This window comes from Crocodylus siamensis, chromosome 7 (assembly GCF_052110815.1).
Source record: "Crocodylus siamensis isolate JL-2025a chromosome 7, ASM5211081v1, whole genome shotgun sequence".
NCBI lineage: Eukaryota > Metazoa > Chordata > Crocodylia > Crocodylidae > Crocodylus > Crocodylus siamensis.
Window position 1 is genome coordinate 88,103,376 of NC_143401.1, and position 21,494 is coordinate 88,124,869.

The window sequence follows — 21,494 nt, forward strand, 5'->3', positions numbered from 1 at the left end:
ATTTACAATTCTCCCTAGATAGGAAAGTGGACTTCTCTTGTTCTGCTAACAAAAATATCTCAGGGTCCCAGAAGCGGCAGTTTAGAAATTCTCCTTATTTTTTTAAACAACTTGATTTTTGAGTATCTGAAATATATGCTATTGTTCTTAATTTTATCCACATTTAATTTTCATCCAGGAGCATCTGTTCTGCATGTTACAACAGTGACTCTGGAGGTAAATAATACAGTGCAAAAACCAAGAATTTCTTCCTCATATTAAACAAGAAACCATGAATTGACTCTTTTAAAAGAATGAATAGTATCCTTACCATCAAAACTCTTCAATACTATACCTTGATAAACAAAACTTGCACAAAATATCAATTGCTGACATTAATAGGTTACATAATGCCATCTTAAATAAACTTTTCTTTCCTAAGGCTATGGGATTTTATTCAAAGGTGTATTGTTTTTATTAGGTGAAAAAATTAATCACGCTATAGTTAAAGAGTCTTCCTTCCACTTAAATACTTACGAGAGCAGGTGGCTGTCTGCCACTCTAGGCACTGTCCATATGGGAAGGAGATTATATAGGCATTTGAGTCAACGCAGCGTTTTGTACTGCTACACCACATACACTCCATTCCGTTACTTGTGCAGTTGGAACATGTAGTTCTCAGGGAACATGGTTTTTTGCATGGTCTAGCATTTTGATTGGGGCTAACTGGAAAAAAAAAACAAAACAGAAATAAAGTATATATTTAATACAAACCCAGTCTTTTTTTTTTTTTTTTTTACTTTTAACATTACGCCCTAGCACTTATTAAAATAAGAGTGACAGGTTTCTTGTTTAACACAGAACAATTTAAGCCATACTCATGGTGAAGTATATAAATACAAATGAGCTTTTACAAAAATTACTATGTAGCTCTCAATATTCCTTTGTGTAGTCATCCTCAGTCACATAATAGCTGCAAAGATTTCATCTAAAAGAGATTATAGTAATTTTACTTATGCACAGCATAAGTAAATTTAGTATTCATTGCTCAGTAATGCCAATTTAGTTACCTGCACATATATTACATAAAATATGATTCAACATACTGTACCGGGTATAGCAATCTGTGACCTTCTGATTCTGCTGCTCTCTTTAAATAGTGCATAAACCACAGTTATTTCTTTTACCGGTGATATATTTTCCCTTAAACATTCTGCATCTTACCTAAGTGCATCTTACATAAGCATGCTGTTTGTCAAATGAAAACCTGCCCCGGGGGTATATAAAGACTGTCAATGCAAATACAAAGACAAGACAACAACAAAAACCCATCATTTAGTATACCAACAAGTTTTACTATAAAACAGCATTCTAACTTAGTGGTCCCTGTTAACGCTGAAAAGCTGTACTGGAAAAAACTGTTTGCTTTATTCAAAATAAAACTGTAAAGTGAGCACTAGCAGGAGTACTGTAATGCTTAAGTAGAGAACATAAAAATATATAGTTATATTTTTCTTTAACAAAAGTGTCTTGCAAATGTTTCTGTGATAAATTTGACCTAATCCCGCATAGGTATTATTATATGTACTTTTTGTATTACTTTATTCAAAACAAGTTTTTTATCTAGCAAATAAACGTCCTTCCTCAGCCCTGCTAAGGCAACACTGAAAATAATTTAGGAGCACAAAGACAGGTGAAAACTGAGGCACTAATTCAGAATTTATCTCACTGTACACACAAATTCAAGACAGTATGCTAAAACTCAAAAACAAATACAAAGTGATTGAACTCAAAATATTTACCCAGGTACCCTTATGTATCCTGATATCCATTACCCCTGAAACAGTTCAATATCAAATGAAACTGGTATCAGTAACAGGTGCAGATTCAGATGTTGTTCTTTGAAAATACTCTAACACAGGAGTTTTTCATCTGAATTCCACAGATACCTAACATCAACCTTTATGATGTAGCTGCAGCTGTTTGCTCTTCCTAGCGAGAGAAAATCCCGCAGATTACTGCATCTGTTACTACAGAGTAAACAGTATTGTAAGGGACAGAGACAAAGAAGACAGCTGTATACATTTACTTTGTGAATGCCACTGCTATTTGGAATAGGAGTGAAACTTCTTGTTCATAAGAAATTAAGAATCTGGCAGGAATGTCTTTTAATTACATAACTTGACACGTTTGACAACGTAAGATTTTAGAACGCTAGTCAGAAGTCGCAGACCTCCAGAAGTCAACTGGTTACTCCCCCAGTTTGGGGAAACCTGGGAGAGCAGCAGCAGCAGCTGGACTCCTCCTGATCATGGAGGAGTCAAGCATACAGGGGTTTATCTAGCAAGAGAAACTCTCTCCAGGTGACAAAGTTAAAGATTTTTCTTGTGGAGGGGCCATGTTTCCTCCATGAAAAACAGAGAAAACACCTGTATGGGGACAACTTGTACCAGGAGAATGAAGATTCTTTGGGTGGCAATGTAACCTGTTAATTTTTAAACACTGCGGGCAACAGTAGATCTCCTTTCCCAGGAATGACAATTGACAATTTCTCTTCCAAATTCTCAGCTAAGTCTCAGCTAAACGTTATTAAAGTCGCAAACTACATTCTGCTGCTATAATCTAGAATTGAGCCCTTTATACATTGGCCAGAGAGAAGATATGTACAGAATCTCTGGTTTTGGAACTCTTCTGCACGACTAAAATGGAGAATCTGTGAAGTTACGTGGTGTTCAGTAATTAAATGCATATTAGCAGCATCAGCCTTGTTAAACGCAACGGCTGCACAACATCTCACATTAGAAGCTCAAACATAACAGCATTAATTCTCTATTGGAAATCACAGCTAAAAGAACTGGTATGATGCACACTATACCAGGTGGGATAGTTCTCAAAGAAAAACATACTGCTTTTGAAAATATCATTTTTTCCAAGATTAAAAGGCCTCGCATTTTTTGAAACATTAAAGTAAAACCTTCCTGCAGTTATTTACTAGAACTTTTCCAACGTTCCTGCTGTACCATATGACAACCCCAAACAACAGATTGTTCCATCAGTCTAATAACAATATTTTGGTACAAAAGGTTGCTCACCAACAGGTTTTTCACAGACAAGACCATCTGCCATAGCAGTGCATGGGTTTGCTTTCAGGCCCGCCACCTCTGCTCTTTCTAGATAGGCACAGAATCCAGAGTCATTTGGTTCTCCAGGAAGCCACTGCAGTGTTGTGTTTGTAAAAGGAGACATATCATCCCATCCCCAATAGGAGATGTTGATCTTGCGTAAACCTACCCAAGGTGAAATTTTCTGTGAAACAAAAGGAGAAAAACATGAAACACTTTGTCAAATACAACAAATAATGCTTGTTGGTTTTGGCTTGAGCTCAATACTTCAAAACTGCATTCAGAGTGCATTAATAGTGATTTCCACACTGCTTGCACATCTTTGGAATATGTAGTTTTGTCAATACAAGTTTCATCTGAATTCATCTATTCTGCTGAAAGCTGAAGAAATCTGCATGTCCTATTTTGTTAAAAAAAATCGACATACTTCTATTCAGTCACTGTCAGCTCTAGCATATCTAAAAAACAAACCTAAAGCCTAAAAAAACTCAAAATAAAATTGGTTTTTTAATGGTTATGTTAATGGTCATTAACTGCTAGGGGGAAATGGATAATGGAAATACATGCAAATCAGGTTCAACTCATAGAAATAAGGTTCAGTAGGCATAAATGGGATGAATATTCTATTAAGGTTATACTATTAATAATGACCGAGGAGCTGGACATCCCTTAGCAACTGTGAGAACTAAATTAACACTGTTACCAGTTTATTCCATTAACAGAAACTAACTCCCACACAATTATTAATTATAAGCTGATTGTAAGAGTTACATGTCAAACAACCCGATGAGTGAATGTGTAAGTGCATTAGTCCTCAAAAAATACACACCAATAAAACTGCATTCCACATAAACACAAGTATTGGGCATCTTCACCATTTTTATATTATTCCTGCAATAATGATCACAGAGACAGGAATATTCAAAGAAATAAATCTTAGTATTGATATGACCCTCTTCACAGTAAAATCCGAGCAGCTTGCAAACATTAATATATTTATCCTCACATTATCTCTGTGGATTAAGGAAGTATCATGAGATCCTTTTTTTACAGATGAGGGATAGAGACAAAGTGAATAAACTGATTTGTTCAGCATTACCCAGGAAGTCTTTAGAAAAGTTGAAAAATAAACCCTGTATATCTCCTGAATCTTAGTATAGTGCCTTAATCATAATGTCCTCCTAGTGTCCTCCTTTGGTTTGTTTCTGGAAGATACTCATCACAGGAACATCACTATCAGAATTACAGCTTAAATTATAGAAGTGTATTTGCATAAAACAAATAGATCTCAATTAAGCTAAATAATGTAAATAACTTAGACAAATATTGCTCTTTATTTAAACAATTCATTTTCAAAGATTTACAAAAATCTCAGTTTATCTTCTTAAAGCATTATAAATTCTTAAAACTTTTTTCATTTTACTTGCTTAAAAATACTAGAGGCCTATTTAAAATAGAAGGTATTTGGTAATATTCTATAATTATAAGATATTATTAATAATAATAATGGGTAACCAAATACATGCCAAACTGATTCCACGGGGAAAAGTATCCAACAAAACCAAATTACATTTTTTAGAACTGTCAAAGGATATCTTAATTGTATATCACTCAGGATAGCATTATTATTATTTTAGAAAAATGAAACTTTTGCGAGTTAGGAATGTGCATTTGGCTTATAAAAGATTTAGATAATATTTAAAAATCAATGGAGAAATCAGCTGCTGAGCTCAAGTTGAAAACGTCTTTTACTAACTACTGAACATATATAATTCCCCCTACAGCTGACCCCAGAATTAGGAAAGCTTTTACTCTCTTCCATATCCCACGCAGACTCAGTTGCAGATGAAATATACTCCTCGATTCACAACCAACCAGCCCCAGCCAGTGTTTTTCTTAACCCTAGATGGCCCAGGCAAATCCCTGTCCATGTCTAATGCTCTAGGCCAGGGGTTGTCAACTGAAGGTACACATACCCCCAGGGGTACCTAGTCATAGGAGGTACATGGGGGCAGGCGGGGAAGGAGAACCACCACCTCCCAGGAGCAGGGCAAGGGCAGTGGTACTCCTCTTCGGGGTGGGGAACCTTGCACACAGTGGTCACTGCCGCCATCCACTAGCCTGGTGAGCTTCCCCACTCCATAGAGGGGCGCCGCTGCCCTCACCCCAGCCCACTGAGTTTCCCTGCCCCACCCCAGTCCTGCTCCTGGGAGGTGGTGGCACTCTATCCCTGCCCGCTCGTGTGCTGTCCCCGCCTCCCTGCTCTGTGTCCAGCCACATGCAACCCCCACCCCACCCCCTGCTCCACATCTGGCCACTGGGGGCACTTTGATTTTAAAAGGTTGAAAACCCTGCTCTAAGCCAACTTCACAGAAGTGGAGCTAATAAACGAGAATACGTATATCTTGAATATTATGTCAAAAGATGGGAGTACATATTGTTAGTTTAAATACTTCTCAAAGAAACCTAACTATTAACCGACATCAACTCAACCCAACCCAACTCATTAACCCCAATCATTATCTCAATATATACATGAGTGGTTCAAAAGACAAAACTCAAAATAGCTACTAACATTATAGATACACCTAGAAAAATAGTTATAAACTGTTTTAACCTTCAAGGAATCCCTTGTTCAACTCAAGGCACACCTCAGAATATACCAGCTCTCACCTAGCTTTTCTTCTTTTTTTGACTACAGAAAAAATATGAAGTAATTCTATTGCAAAGAACTCAAAAAGTCCACAACGGATTAAAATGTTTCTAACACCATGGGTTCCTGTATAAAATCTCTGGGTTTATCGTGTGAATCATGTGTATGTGCTTGCACATCTAACAGGGCCAATATGTGTTGCACCCTGAAACAGATCTTGTGCCACTCCAGGGATCCATGGCCCTCTGGCTGAGAACCACTGATCTAAAATAAGTCCTTTTTTATTTTGTCATTTATAAAAAAGACCATTTATCCTCCAAAATAACTTCTAACTTAAAAACATGAAGAGGAAGGTTTTATAACTCTTACATACACAACACTGCACAGTAGTTCAGTAAAACCATGTATTCAGTGGTGCAATAAAATCTATCTATTACTTTGCGGGCAAATATTATTTACACACTTTTATATAAAAGCTGCACATGCAACAGGCTTTTTCAAAATATTTAATTCAGCTCCACATTGGACAGAGCCATCTATTCATTTGTCCAGGCAAGTAGAAAAATATAGGTAGCCTAGACAGTTAGTCATGCCCTTGAACAAGAAAAAATGAATTAAGTTTATCCTTAAAATAATTCTAGAAACTTAAATGAAGTCACCCAAAATCAATTTGACAGATTTCTTTAAGTTTATTTAATGATGGACAAAGTTCCAAAAAAAAAACAACAACAACAAAAGCCAAAAAAATTATTGTGCACAAATGCTTACATGAGATGCATAAGTGCCATAAATGGTAATTACTGGTATTTATCATAAGTTTGAAAAATAATATCAAAATCTCCTCACCATTTCAAAATGTACAAGGAAGGAACACAGTAACATTTATTAAGTATAAAATACCTTTTTGGTCTTAGAAATTTGACATTGTATAAGAATTCTTTACTTGTAGCACTACCCATAGTATGTGACCTTATAGGCTTTTGTAGGTTAGATTTTATAAATATTATCTAAAATGGAAATTCATAAATTTAAATATTAGAGTTCTTTAACAAATGGTTACCTTAATGGAGTTCACCTCCAAATTTTGTTTCATGGTGTAGTTCTATTGGGAAAGAAATCACACTGGAGAAACTAATTTAAGTTGAAGAATATGGACAAAATTGAAGTGAAGAGATTTTCACTGCCACTGCATGTGTTCAGTACCTGTTTTGTAATTACAATTCTACATCCATTAATTTGTATTGCTATCAAATGGACTTAAATATTTTTAATTTAAAATGGTGATCATAACTATGATTCTTGCTTAAACTAGTCATGTTGTTGGAATAAATATATAAAAGATTGGTAAACTCTCAGCTACATCAGGGTTAGGAGCCACAGAAGCAGGCAAGTGTTAGACAGGCAAGCAGATAGATAGATCACTTGATCCTTCTTCATGTGTTCCATTTCTGATGTGTATGTATCCTGTGTGGGTGGGACTGGAATACAAAATAGTGAAACCAAGAAAAGTGTAATACAGACATGGAGGCCATGTAGTTCACAAGCATGAGGTGACCTGAATGATATTTTAAAGAGAGTCTACAGCCGATGTATAAGACCCATACTGGTGAGGAACAGTATGTAGGCTTTTGCTGCTCAGAAATACAACACTGCTCCTATGAACTCTATGATACAAGTAGAAAGAGAATGGATTTAATTGTTAAACTGAAGACCTAGAAGCGCTGCTTAAAAAGAGCAGTTTACATACTGAGATAACTATCTCTAAATTAGCCAATGATTTAGTAACTGAGGACATCTTATTTCGCTAGCTGAACCAATTGCTTGACACTGAAAGTATTAAACTGAAGGTATGTAGAATCTAAAGGAAAGCTTCTTTATTGCTAATGATTCATTTCCACCAGGAACTTTAAAAAATTCTTATGCGCTGGGTGAATGGTGATATGGAAATAGGCATCTTTCAAGTCAAAACTTGAAAACGACTTCTGAGGATTTAAGGGGTTAATTACAGACAATGCTATTACCAGCTCAAACTTAAAGCAAAAGAAGGCTTTCTTTTCACTGTCAAATGTCCAGAATGGGATGTCAACTTCACTTTTTTTTTTAAGGAAGTTAAAAATGAGTGTAAAAATTCCTGCCATAGAAACCCATGGGCACTTATTCCTCTATTACAGACTGCAAATAAGGATCTACTAAATTTCTTCAAACGTCTTGTGAGAAGAGTCTCCGAAGGTTAGCAGAATGACTGTATGGAGTACTCTTTATCCAATACCACCAAAGCCACTGGTCCATGATTCTCTAGTTCCAGGCCTCCTGAAAGCTAAAGTCGATTCTCCTCTACTACCAGGAACCTGAGCTCCACTTTGTGATTTTCATGAATACTTATGATCAATCCAAAATCAGGAATCGTATATAGTCAGGAAGCCTCGTAGTTTTATAGGTGAATCTGCAAAAGATGGCTCAGAAACCTGTCTTTCATCTGAAGAGGTTAAGCTTTTTCAAATTGTTGCTCCATACAATTGACTTGGGTGGTCCTTCCTGCTTCTAGTTGGATGGACATCAGCTATTAGCAAGGATCGGGCACCGGATGACTGTAAAAGTGCTCATGCCCTTGGAAGGAAGGTGCACCATAGGTCCCTAGCTGATCCCAACAAAATTTTATGCATTTGCATTGCCATTTCACTGGGAAGAAACAAACAGGATGGACAGAGGTCTGCAGAGCTTCTCCTGAAGCATTATGTCAACTAAAATTGCCATGATTAGGCCAAGTGCTTCAATGCTGGCATCAGCAGGAAACTTCAGAGAGCTGTGCTGAAGTCCATTTTGAGATGTCAGCAAGGTCTACCTTTTTTTTTTTTCCCTCTCCTCCAAGGTTTGGATCAAGGGAGTCCTTACGGACTCTGTAGACAAAGAATGAAACTTTTTTGATACCAAATGAACCCTAGACCATGAGATGGATCTCTTCACTCCTCAAAACTCAACAAAGTCTAATAACTTTTGGGCTACAGATACACTTAACAGAACCGTTCCAACATGATTAGGAACCAATACATAATTGTTTCAAGTGCTGTGACTCTGACAGCAGGAGGTGGAAGTGAGCCCAGCTTCACAGTGAGCAAAAGGGTGGGGGGAAAAGGGCAAGTGTCTGCACCCGTATTCTGGGGTCTCCAAGGAGTGAGTGATCTGCGACTGGGGTTTCACTTATTTGCTTCCCTTGGGCACACCTACATGAGACATTATATTGTCATAGCAAAGTGCTATGGAGACAACGTCAGCAGGCACAAACCATGACGCCACAGCTACATCACCATAGCACACCACTATAGTGATGTAGTGGCTAAAAATAACCATGTGCCTAAAGGAAGTACTAAATGATGGCATCATAGGGACCTGTGTAGACGCGCCCCTTCTTTTCTAACTGGAAGTTCAATAAACTTTGAAAGCTTCCAAATGACCAAAGTCTGTAGTGTAATTGTCTGAAAGGCTTGGTGGGGAGGGTGGGGGGCGCCAAGGGGGAGAGTGCTTGGTCCCATGGCTTTTGGTTCTAAGGGGTGGAGGGACATAATAAGGGGCTCTGGTTGAGTGGGGAGACAGCTGGTGGTTAGAAAGATAGCTTTTACTGAACAAACAATGCAAGAGAGCTCATTGATAAAAATGCCAACAAAAGGGAAAAAAGGGGCAGAGATCTGGACACATGCCAGAGCGACCAACTGTAACAGCATGTGTGAGAGCAGGTGAAGAATGATGCAGTGTGGGATGCTTGGAGGACGGACACACAACATTTGGTGTTCACACATGAAAGTGAAGTTCACAGCCTTTGATTCGCCAGGTACACTTTTAAACTGCTCCAGATAAATTCAAAGCAATTTAACAGGTTTGTATACCTGATGACTTCAGGTTTAAATGGCATTTAAACCATTCTAAGCACTATGTATTCCCATGCTCTTAGCAGTATTGGACTGATACTGCAGCTGTGATGGTACAGGAATTATGTAAGGGGCAAGGACCATTGTGGGTGATATCTTTTACTGGACCAATCTGTGCCCTGGGTAGATTTTCAGTATCCTACCCTACGAGAACTACATAAGCCTCTATAGATATCTCTCTGAGAAATAGCTTCAAGAGGCATCTCCTCACTTCTGAGATTTTTTGGGACATGGTATATATAGGCAAGGAATAGATATTCAAATAGCTTGGGGCAGAATCCATCTAGGTTGCACAACTTTCTGTAAGCAGATTAGTTTACATCGGTAGTGAACAGAGGATACATTTGCCTTTGACGGGAGGGGAGAGGGGGCAGTCCAATCTTAGATCAGGTTTCACCATTTTTAAATCAGTCTGTGTGTGCCAAACTTCTGTTCTGTTACAGGTATAGACTGGTTTCTAATTACTTATACCAGTAAAATTGTAGTGTCTGTATCTGGCCTCAGAGTACTAGGGTTATATATTTGTTTACGAAATCAGACGAAGCACTTTCACTTCTTATTAAATGATGGGAATATCCGTCTAGAAGGAGAGTATCTTAATCCTGGAAATTTCAAATGCATTGCATCGCGGGGAGGGGAAGGCTATTCTACAGTCTTCTTCCTGCTTACTTTTTTTGTCCAGCCTTTTTTTTTTTTGCCATCAGTCTTACAAATTGGAATGCAAGTTTAACTAGGAAACCAAATACAACTAACAGATAAGGATGGGAATGACTGCAAGAGATGTAGACATTGGAGGGTTTTCAGGTTACAGCTCAAGGTAGTAAGGAAGAACTGCGAAGTTCACTACACTGCCCTTTATGTTCTTTGCTATGGGGCGCTGGAAGGCAGGCAGGTAGAAGCCCCAGTAGACACTACTATTTGAAAGAATTCAATATTTCATGCGTACCAAAGTGGCCTACATACGGACGACCCTTTGAAGGAGAACTACTGTGCTACACTGCAATACAAGAGACTACACTTGTGACAAAAGGACAATCATATAAGATTATTCAGGTAAGCTGGTAATAACAGCATGCAACAGCCCATGGGTAGATAACATACACAACCAATTTTTGAGATACTACTGTCTGAACAGCTGATTTAAATCAACTGGTCCTGATGATCTCCACCCCAGAGTGCTGAGAGAATTAGCAGAGGTCATTGCAGGACCCCTGGCACAGCTTTACAAGCACTCACAGTGCTCTGGTGTGGTGTCAGAGGACTGGAAAAAGGCCAATGTGGTTCCCATCTTCCAAAAAAGGGAGGAAGGAGGACCTGGGAAACTGTAGGCCAGTTAGTCTGACCTTGATCCTGGGCAAGCTTTTTAAGAGAATTATCCTGGCGCATGTCCACGAGGGGCCAGCAGGAAAGATTATACTTAGGGGCAACCAACACGGGTTCATTAGAGGCAGGTCCTGTCAGACCAACCCGGTGGACTTCTATGACCAGGTCACAAAACCCTTAGATGCAGGGGTAGCAGTGGATATAGTCTTTCTGGACTTTAGGAAGGCCTTCGACACCGTCTCTCACCCCATTCTCATTAAAAAACTGGGGGACTGTGGTGTCGACACCTACACAGTCAAATGGATCACCAGTTGGCTGGAGGGTCGCACCCAGAGAGCAGTGATGGACGAGTCATTTTCAACCTGGAGGGATGTGGGCAGTGGGGTCCCCCAGGGCTCGGTCCTCAGGCCCACACTGTTCAACATCTTCATCAGCGACTTGGATGATGGGGTAAAAAGCACCTTGTTCAAATTCGCAGACCACACTAAGATGTGGGGAGAAGTGGCATGCTAAGAAGAGAGAAATAGGCTGCAATCAGACCTAGACAGGTTACAGGGGTGGGCGGATGAGAAGAGGATGGGTTTCAACACTGACAAGTGCAAGGTGCTGCACCTGGGGAGGAAGAACCAGCAGCATAACTACAGGCTGGGGAACTCCCTTCTCGTCAGTGCAGAGGCAGAAAAGGATCTTGGAGTCATCACTGATGCCAAGATGAACATAGGCCAGCAGTGTGGGGATGCAGTCAGGAAGGCCAACCGCACCTTGTCATGCATCCACAGACGCATCTTGAGCAGGTCCAAGGAGGTGATCCTCCCCCTCTATGCACTGGTCAGGCCGCAGCTGGAGTACTGCGTCCAGTTCTGGGCGCCGCACTTCAGGAAGGATGTGGACAACATGGAGTGGGTCCAGAGGAAGGCCATTCATATGATCAGGGGGCAGCAGGGCAGGCCCTGTGAAGGGAGGCTACGGGACCTGAACCTGTTCAGCATCCACAAGAGAAGGCCGAGGCGGGACCTAGTGGCTGTTTACAAACTGGTCAGAGGGGACCAGCAGGCATTGGGGGAGTCCCTGTTCCCCCGAGCACTACCAGGAGTCACTAGAAATAACGGTCACAAGCTGGCAGAGGGTAGATTCAGACTAGACATCAGGAGGTGCTAAGTCACAGTCAGGTCGGCTAGGATCTGGAACCAACTTCCAAGAGAAGTGGTGCAGGCTCCTACCCTGGGGGTCTTTAAGAGGAGGCTAGATGAACACCTTGCCGGGGTCGTTTGACCCCAGTACCCTTTCCTGCCATGGCAGGGGGTCAGATTTGATGATTTGCTCAGGTCCCTTCCAACCCTACCAACTATAAAACAGAAGCATCTAAATTAAGGGAGAAGGGGGTGTTTTAATTAAAAACAGTTTTCCTAAGCCCATAAAGGAAAATCTATGAATCATTTAAAAGTTTCATTAATTAAAATAGCAGCTATTCAAAGTTTGGGCACAGTATTCACCCAAACACTTCTGTATCTGTCTGACTAAATGACAGACCTATATTACCTTTCACTAATGTCTATCCATAAGTACCGTAAAGCTACCATTTTCATGCATATAATACTATTCACCATTTACTCTGACAGCACAACTTGAATCCTTTTACTGAGACTCTCAACTTCATCTATATAAAGTCATTTTACTTAGATCTATGCAATTTTATGGCAGCATTATTATTTAAAATAACATGGCTTACCATCAACACTGTTGGATATTTATTTTATGCTTGCAAAATCAGAAAGAGTTAAAGGGTGTAATTTTATCTGTGCATTGTCTCATACACACAAATTCTCCAAAGTAAAGACTAGTTTTGAGACCACATATTACTGTTAGTTATCCTTTATAGGCCTTAGGAATTATTTTAGTGACAGAGTAATGTTCTTTTCCAGAGAGAGTATTTTATATATCTTTTTCTTCGTGACAATGCTGAAAGGAGACTATGAATTTTACTGCATTTTCCTGTAGTTACTTAAAGGAACAGACTAATATTTTTTTTAAATTATGAAGAGTTTGTGGGTACCGACATTTCAGAATACCCAATTTCAGGCACTGATTTTCAGAATATGGGTGGTCAGCACGATCTGAAAAGGAAAGCCTATTTTAATGAATTCCTAGCAGAAGAATATCAAAGTAATGCCTTCCAAATTATGATTTTTCTTGCTATAAGTACCATGCAGATCATCTAAAAGACAGTAAACAGCAGCTAAGTATTTCCTAATGAAACACGTTTTTTCTGGCCAAACATTATAAATGCTCTGGACACAGGTGAAAAATCCTAGAAATTAAGAAAAAAAAGTTTATAAAAAGTATAAAAGCAAGAGTCTTTGACAAATCAAACAAACCAGAAAACCACAAGACAAACTTTCTGACCTAATTTTAGGATTTTGCAGTGACTTTGCAAAATACTCACTAGCACTGTAAAACATATCTTTAAATAATCCCTAGCTCTATCACACAAAACCATCTGAGACATGGAACCATTCTTTAGACTGTTTCTCCTCTCATCTGTTTCTTTCTATATTCCTTTCTTTCAAACACAGAGGACCTGTTAGCAAGCTATATTCAGTCTGTACTTAAAATCCAATTGGTCAAGGTTTCTTCAGTTTTTAGTATAATCTTCTGCACAACTGATAGCAGGTTGTCAAAAATGTTTTTAAGGGAGAAATCCATACTGATGGTAAGGTATAATGCTTCAAAAACTGTTAAGTACAATTTGCTGGAGAGAGCTTTCTCTTTCCAACAGAAAATCAGAACTGCAATTATATACTGCATACTAACAGACTAATTTGTACTGAATATTCCAATTAGTTATTTCCATTGGCTTATTCCGCAAAGCAAAATGTAACCTGGTAATACTCTAGCTATATTAAAGAAGTGAATAGGATGCTGAAACAATGTACAATCTAGGGAAAAGCATTCTTTGCTTATTCCATATTTTCATACTCCAATTTCCTTCCAATTAGTGTAATTAGCATTTATACAATTGTGTGAAAGAAGATGGAAATTGTTCTTTTAACTGTGCATTAATTCTTAACGTGAGAGATAAATAATAAAAATGAAATATCTCATTATCCAGTGAGTGATACTGAGAAAACACACTCATTGTCACTTTTCTTCAAGAAGCTCACAATATAAATTAGACTTCACAATTGCAATTCTTTTAGACATAACAATGGCTTTAGATGATGCTCCAGGTCACAGCGGCTGTGTCTAGACGAGTGAGGCTGGGAAGTATGTGGCGCCGCAGACAGGTCTGCAGCGCCACATACCACACATACAGCTGTTCTCCGCACTGCAAGGTAGCAGCACAGGGAGGGGTGACCCCTGAAGATCCTGGGGTCAAAACACCTGCAAATAAATAAACAAAAATACAAAAAAGCAGAGCAGCGCACACAGGACAGCATGTGTTGCCCTAAACTGGAGACTGGCTGGCTGGAGTCGCACTCTGGCTGCCGGCCAGGCTCCGAGCAGCAGGATTGCCACTGCTGCATCTCCAGGAGGCCACCAGGACCCCAAGTAAGGCTGCTGAGTCCAGCACTGTGGACCAAGTAAGGCTGCTGAGTCCAGCACTGCCTTTGTCCCCAGTTTCTCCTCCCCCACCCAGGTAACCCAGAGGGCGTATAGCACAGGCATTCCCCGGGGACAGGTAACAGTGGCACGAGGCATACCTCTGCTTCTTGTTCCTGGGGGAAAAAAATGTCCACACTCATGTGGATGCAGCCAATGTGCACATCTAGACATTCACCTCACTGCAGACTAGACTAATTAGCTCCACAGTAAAGCATCATAGTCTACATGTGCGCTGGTATTGGCACACAGTAAATTAATTTTGCCATACAATAGTACTGTCAGAGGTGGTACTATCTTACAACTGAGCCATTACGTGGGATCAAACGCACCTGTAGACTGTAACGGCCCCATGCAAATTGCACCTGGCCACGGCAGCCAGCTGAGGGCCAGACCCCTGGCTCCCGCCAGCCTCCCAACACCACCACCCAAAACCTCGGGCTGTCCCTCTGTTCCCCCTGCCAGCCCAGGGATGGCTCCACCCTGGCTCAAACTGCTGCTGTCCTGGATGCAAATGTAGACACTGAGCCTGGGAGCAGTGTACACTGGCTCAAACGGCTCTGGAGTTTATTGTGTTGTGTTAATTGTATGTGTAGATGCATCCAGTATCATAGATTTCCCCATTTTTCTCCCACTATTTTATCTTATTTTGTTTTATTTTATTTTTGCAATCAATTATGTAAGTTCTGGGGGACTAAACAAAATAAGATGTTCCCAGCTTCTGTCTAAGAGAAGATGAATAATTATTCCTGCTGGAATTCATTTCAAGAGCCCTGTGGGTTTTCTTAAATTACTTTACACAAATAATTATATAGATTTTCAAGCAAAATGCACAGAACCATACTATGTTTAATTTTTCTAGATTTGAGGTTTCTGTTTTTAGGCATCCAAAGACTGCCCATCCATTACTGGAGGATACAGGAAAGCAGTCATTCTGACAATGAACTGGAGGACAGTCACGGCAACAGAAACAACAATAAACAGAGAAAAAGCTGAAAGAATTGACTAAGCATTCAAATGAAAGGCATAACAAGGCAGTACCATTAGAAAGAGAAGAAAACACAGAGTAACCAATAAAAGGGAGCTGCCTGCACAAATATGATGTAAAATGTCAATAAAATTTAGATTAGAAACATTGTGCTACCTAACAAAAGAATGTAGGACTTTCTTCAGGATACCTGGAACTAGAGATGGGGAATACTGCAATACAGACTCACTAACTGAATGGCAGGTATACTTTTAAACATGTTTTAAAAGGACAGACAATTTGAAAATAACTATCTGGAAGGGATGTGTGAAATGGGTCGTATTCAATTCAGCTTTGGATATGGGCCAGATTGGGAGCCGTGATTCAATTTGTTGATTCGGATCACTGTCCCCGATTCTATTCGGCCAAATCCGAATCTAAAGATTTGATGCTGATTCGGAGAATCAGCTATTCGGACACAGACACAGCTTTAAAATGTTTTTTCTATGCATCTTGAGGTACCAGGCACAGCTCGTGAATGCCGCAATGGTAGGGCAGATGGAGCATCCCACAGGAGGGCCCCCCAGGTGCTCAGCAGCGAACCCAAAAGTGGACCAGAAGTACCCAGACCCAGAAGGCACTACTCGCTGAGCCAGGGGCACTAGTCCATGGTGGACCAAGAAGTGGGCCGGAAGTGCTTCTGGTCCACTTCTGGGTCTGCTGCCCAGTGTACTGGGGAGCCCCCCCCGTGCTCCTGAAGGACACTCCATCCTCCCCAGCATCGCAGCATTCACAAGCTGCCTGCTACCTTGAGGTAGGTAGAAAAAACATTTAAAGCTGTGTCTATGTCTGAATCGCCAAATCTTTCTGAACTGATTCAGAGACATTAAAGGGTCTCCTGAGTCTATTCAGATTCAGGGATTTGGCCACTGAATCAGGTCAAATGTCTGCCAAATCAAATGAGGGACCAAAGCTTTGCACAGCCCTAATATCTGGTACCTTTACTGTAGATTGGAGATTTCTATAAAGTGCTTACAGGAAGAAAAGTACACTTCTTTTCGCTTTTCCTCCTGCATTTTGCAACACATATGATACATTATTCCTCTATACCAGGGGTGTCCAAATTCTGGGCAAGCAGAAGCCAAAGCACCATGAGGCCACATACCACAGGAATATCCCCTTGGTGCCTACTATGTGGGCAGCCCAGTGCCCCACCCTTCCATTGCGCACACAGTGTGGGCAGTCTAGTTCCCCTCCCCTCCCCTCTGCATAAGCAGCCCAGCGCCACCCCTCTCTCAGCCACACATACTGCCCACCTACAGTGTGACATGGGTAGTTCTGCTCCTTCTTTGCCACTCATGTAGCTCAAGCACTCCAACCCCCTCCCAGCCACTGAAAGAGGCAGTGATGGCTGGACATGAGCCTGAACACCATACATTAACCCTTCAGGGGTCACATGAACCACATGGGCCAGCAGTTGAATATTCCTGCTCTATACAATGAGTTATACATTTTGCGGCTTGCTGAAAAGACCATAATAAACATCAACAGGAGAAAAAATATTTAAAGAATAGAACATGGAATACCCTCAGATTAGCAACAACATGTTTCACACAAGCATCCACTTCATCCTCACCCACAACTTTTACCTTCAACTGTCATCACTCTCTCCAAACCAGGGGCATAGCTATGGGCACAAAGATGATTTCTCAGTATGCCAACCTCTGAGGCACCTGAAGGAAAAGTTTCTAAAAAACTGCACTATATACAGAATACCTACAGATCACCACTAGCATCACAACACTAGCAATCATCTCAAGCACGTCAAAAAGTTCTCAGTCACCTATAGTCAGGCCCTCAAACAGCACTGCATCTGACCAGAGAACACTCATAATGCCCACCTGGCCCGCCTAAAATATGCCTTTACACAGCAAGGACACTCCAGGCCTAGGGACAGACATTCAAAAAGCCCAAGCCTGAACTGATTCAATCTTTGCAGGTTAGTCTACAGTCCGGAGCTGAGGGGGCATGACCAGGCCCTGGCAGGTCGTTATGATTCGGGAGAGATCCCCAGCTGGGGTGTGCCTGGAAGGGGAGGGAGGAAGCAGCCCTCACCAGGCTTTTCCCAGCTCATTGCTCAAGGGGAAGTAAGTGTTGCTAGCCCAGGGTGGACAGTTATTTTGGGCGGAGGGCCGCTTACTGAGTTTTGGCAAGCCATCGAGGGCCACATGATAGGCAGCCAGGGGCAGATAATTATTACGTTTCTAAATTTTTTAGGGGCCCCATGGGTTGGATAGAATGGTCTGGCAGGCCGCATCTGGTCCCTGGGCCGTATTTTGCCCACCCCGTGCTAGACTCTGGCTAGCACCCTGAGGCAAGGAGAGGTGAGGGGAGGGAAAACTGCTTGTGTGGACTAAATGCATCTGTTGATGATACTGAGCTTTTCAAATCTCCCTCTTCCTATTCTTCATACTGTCTGCAGCAAACTGACAGGTGCTGCATTCATTGCAAACCAGGCATTTCTCACACCTCTCTCTGTCCCCTGTTGAACATTGTCAGATTGCTGCCTTTGAAGCCAGCAAGCCAGCATCCAGCAGGGAGTTTATCAGAACACAAAGCTTATCAGCCCATGAAGCCCTACAAAAGAAAACAAAATCTCTCTTATTAGTTTCAAGCTCTGCTCATCTGTAGGGTGCATTTATAAGCCACTGGCTTCCAGCCCTAAGCAAACACTGTTCTGTCTGCTTTTGTTCCAATGAAATTGGAGAGAGACACACAGACACCTCTCAGCATTAGCTAGCATGGGGGGAGGGGGCATGGCCAGATGCGAGCTGGGGTCTGGGCCATGGGAGAGGGCATCCCTGCTTGAGCGGCAAACAGTGAGGGGAGTGGGGCAGGGGGAAGGCTGACAAACACTGCAGTCCCCCACTTCCTTCCCAGTCAGCTGGAGTTCTGGCTAGGGAGGAGAGGGGCAGGGCCAGCCCTGTTTTCTAGAGCATAGCCCAAGGCTGGAAAGCATGCTGGGGGACTCTGATTTAACTTAAACCAGGAAGGGGTCTTGGACAGCAGTTCCATAAACCAGTTTAACCCAAATCAGTTAAGACTGATACTACATTCAACCGGGTTTCTCTAAAACCAGTTTCAGCCATTTTCAAACTGCTTTATATGCACAGAATTTTTGTTCTGTTACAGATTTAAACCAGTTTCTGATCACTTAAACCAGTGTATGTGTAACTTCTATACCTAGCTCAGTAGATAAACAAACAGCTTTTTCAAAAAGTGCTATCCAAATGCCACAAAGTAACCTATGACAATACAAAAAGAAAGCCCTTCTGTGATCACCCACCCCTGGTGGTCACTTACCACCTCACATTGGAACCAATCAGAAGAATCATTAAACCACTACAGCCTATACTTACCAAAAAACAGAACTTAAGAGAAATATTTCCAGCCCCTCTGCCCCTTCATCATCAGAAGCAAACTCCCCACTTTCCGACATCAAGTGGAAAAAAGCTTTGCTTAGGCAAGGAATACTTAACCTGTCAACACATCTCCACTGCAACTACAGTCAACACCCCCTGTAATAATCCATGGGCATCTGTACACATGCAGCAAGGCTGCTCCAACATGCTGTAGTCAGCACATTGGAGCAGACTCAGTTGATAATTACCGCACTCCAGCAGACTCCAGCATCATGCACAAAATGGTGGTGAGGGTGCCTTAACTAAAGCATGCTTAATGAGCTTAAGTTAGAGTGGCCCTGCTGCCATTTTTTAGTGTGGGGATGCTGATACACATGATGTTCCAGGTGCTTTAATTAGAGCAGCTTTCACTGTGGGGATTCTCCTGCTAGGAGCAAAGCCAAAGGTTCCTGGCTAGAGGGTCTTGCCCCTCCATTCAGGGTCAGACTGATCACCGTATTTAGAGTCAGGAAGGAATTTTATCCCATGGCCAGATTGGTATGGACTATAGGGGTTCTTGCCTTTCTCTGTAGCAGGGGGCATAGCCCTCTACCCAGGATCTCTTGAGCGTATATTGACAACATTTTATAGAGGCAGGAGAATGGCAGGGTAGCCATTTGCTGTGGCAGGAGCATGCAAGCAGTTATAGCCCAGGCAGTCACGGGTAACCAACGGGCTGTGTGGCACAGCCCTCATTCATACCCCTGCTGCCTACTCCCTGTCACCAGAGTGGCAGGCTAGGGTCACTTGACCCTCTGGTTTGCCCATATAAACCCCTCAGTTAGAAAAGGAAGTGTCTGGGCATTCTCTGCTTGAACTCCCAGCTTCTCAACTCAGCTTGCTGCTCAACTCCCACTTGCAAATATCTCCTGGCTTCTCGACTCAGCTGGTTCCTAGACCCCACTCTTAGACTGAGTCAGAAAGTTAGGAGGTCACTTTGTCCTTAGATTCTACTCGCCTATCCTGACCCTAATCAGTATCTTAACCCCCGAGTAGCCCCAGACCCAGTCTCCCATGTCCTGGCATGACACCCAGATTCTGCAGTAAGCCATGCCCACTTAATTTGCTGGCCATCCCTCCAACCAGTAGGTTGCTGGACCAGATGGAGTGGCTGCATGGGCTAGATAAAGCCCATGGACCATATGTTAGAAACCCGTTTCGTTAGGCAAATTATTCTATATCCTCTCTCACACATAATAAAGAAGTTAACACATTACTTCTTTTGTACTGGATTATGATATTTTTTCTGTTGCCTATACAGGTTTCCCTAGATTTACGCTGTACATGCAATCCTGGAGAATGGCACATAAATCGAATTTGCATAAAGCGAACCCACTTTACAATGTAACAAATAGGAATAGGTTCCCATGGTGGTGAGGGAAGAAGGGAGGGAGACGGGGACTAGGGAAGGAGCTGGGGGAGGGGTGCCACTCCTGGGGTTGCACAAGGCAGCAAACAGAGGAACAGAGCAGCACTCACCCTGGCCCCGGCTGCAGTGGCTCAGGGAGCAGCCAGCACCAGCAGCTTGCAGCCACTGGGCTGCACCATGCTCCACCTGTCCCCACTTACCTCTGCTCCTGGGCTGCACCATGCCCTGGTGTAGGCAGCTGATGTCGGGGTGAGTGCTACACCCAACACCTCCCAGGGCTCCGCTTGTCCACACTCCCCCCAGCCTACGTTGGAGTGGCCCTGGGAGCAGCCAACACCAGCTGCCTGCACCACAGCATGGTGCAGCCCAAGAGTGAGCCCAAGCACAGGAGGACAGGCAGAGCACGGAGCTGCCCAGCAGCTGCAGGCAGCTGGCGCCAGCTGCTCCAGGGGCTGCTGCAGCTGGGGTGAGTGGGGCCACAGCCCTTTCCCCTCCCCCCACAAACCTACCTGCTTGGGCAGGGGGGGAACTATGCTGATCACATAAGTGCAAATTTACCTTGCATACAATGAATTATGGGTCTAAACATTCTCATCGCATAAGAGCAAATTTGCATATAAAGAACTTGCATAAAATCAAGGGAAACCTGTACAGTAACTCACAACTGCTAAAGAAACTTGAGTTTTCCTCAACACAAAAATATAAAGTAAAGCTGAGAGAAAAGTAGATCTATATTCTTATTTCTAAATATTCTGTTGCATCAATAATCCTAAAAGCTGTCAGATGAGTATATCACTTTTAAAGGCTTTGATATTAACAGTAAAAATAACACCCAAGCATAGATATTTTACATTAAGGCACATCTCCCCTTTCAGCTACTCTGACTACATTTCTGAACCCTACAACACTATCTGTACTGTAAGCCATCTAAAATGAAATCTCACCCCCTACATCAATATAATAGCAATCTGAGAGAAGGAGAAAGACAAAAGAAAAAAAAAATCAAGCAAAATCTCAGAGTTTCTCTGGTACCTGATGGTATATTTAGGGTATTTTATACAGAGTAAATATAACTGGAGGGACAGATGGGAATGAAA

At 41.8% G+C, this 21,494-nt stretch overlaps 1 protein-coding gene across 5 annotated transcripts in view; it reads right to left on the minus strand.

The window, feature by feature from the left end:
* Nucleotides 1-21,494, minus strand: part of ATRNL1 (attractin like 1) — a 1,104,086-nt gene that overhangs the window by 802,647 nt on the left and 279,945 nt on the right. For all 5 annotated transcript variants that reach the window (XM_090056522.1, XM_090056523.1, XM_090056521.1 and 2 more), the window contains exons 16-17: nucleotides 3,072-3,285; nucleotides 517-705 (exon numbers count right to left, since the gene is read on the minus strand). In XM_090056522.1, coding sequence (XP_089912648.1) covers nucleotides 517-705; nucleotides 3,072-3,285 — 403 coding nt within the window. The remainder of the gene's footprint in view (nucleotides 1-516; nucleotides 706-3,071; nucleotides 3,286-21,494) is intronic.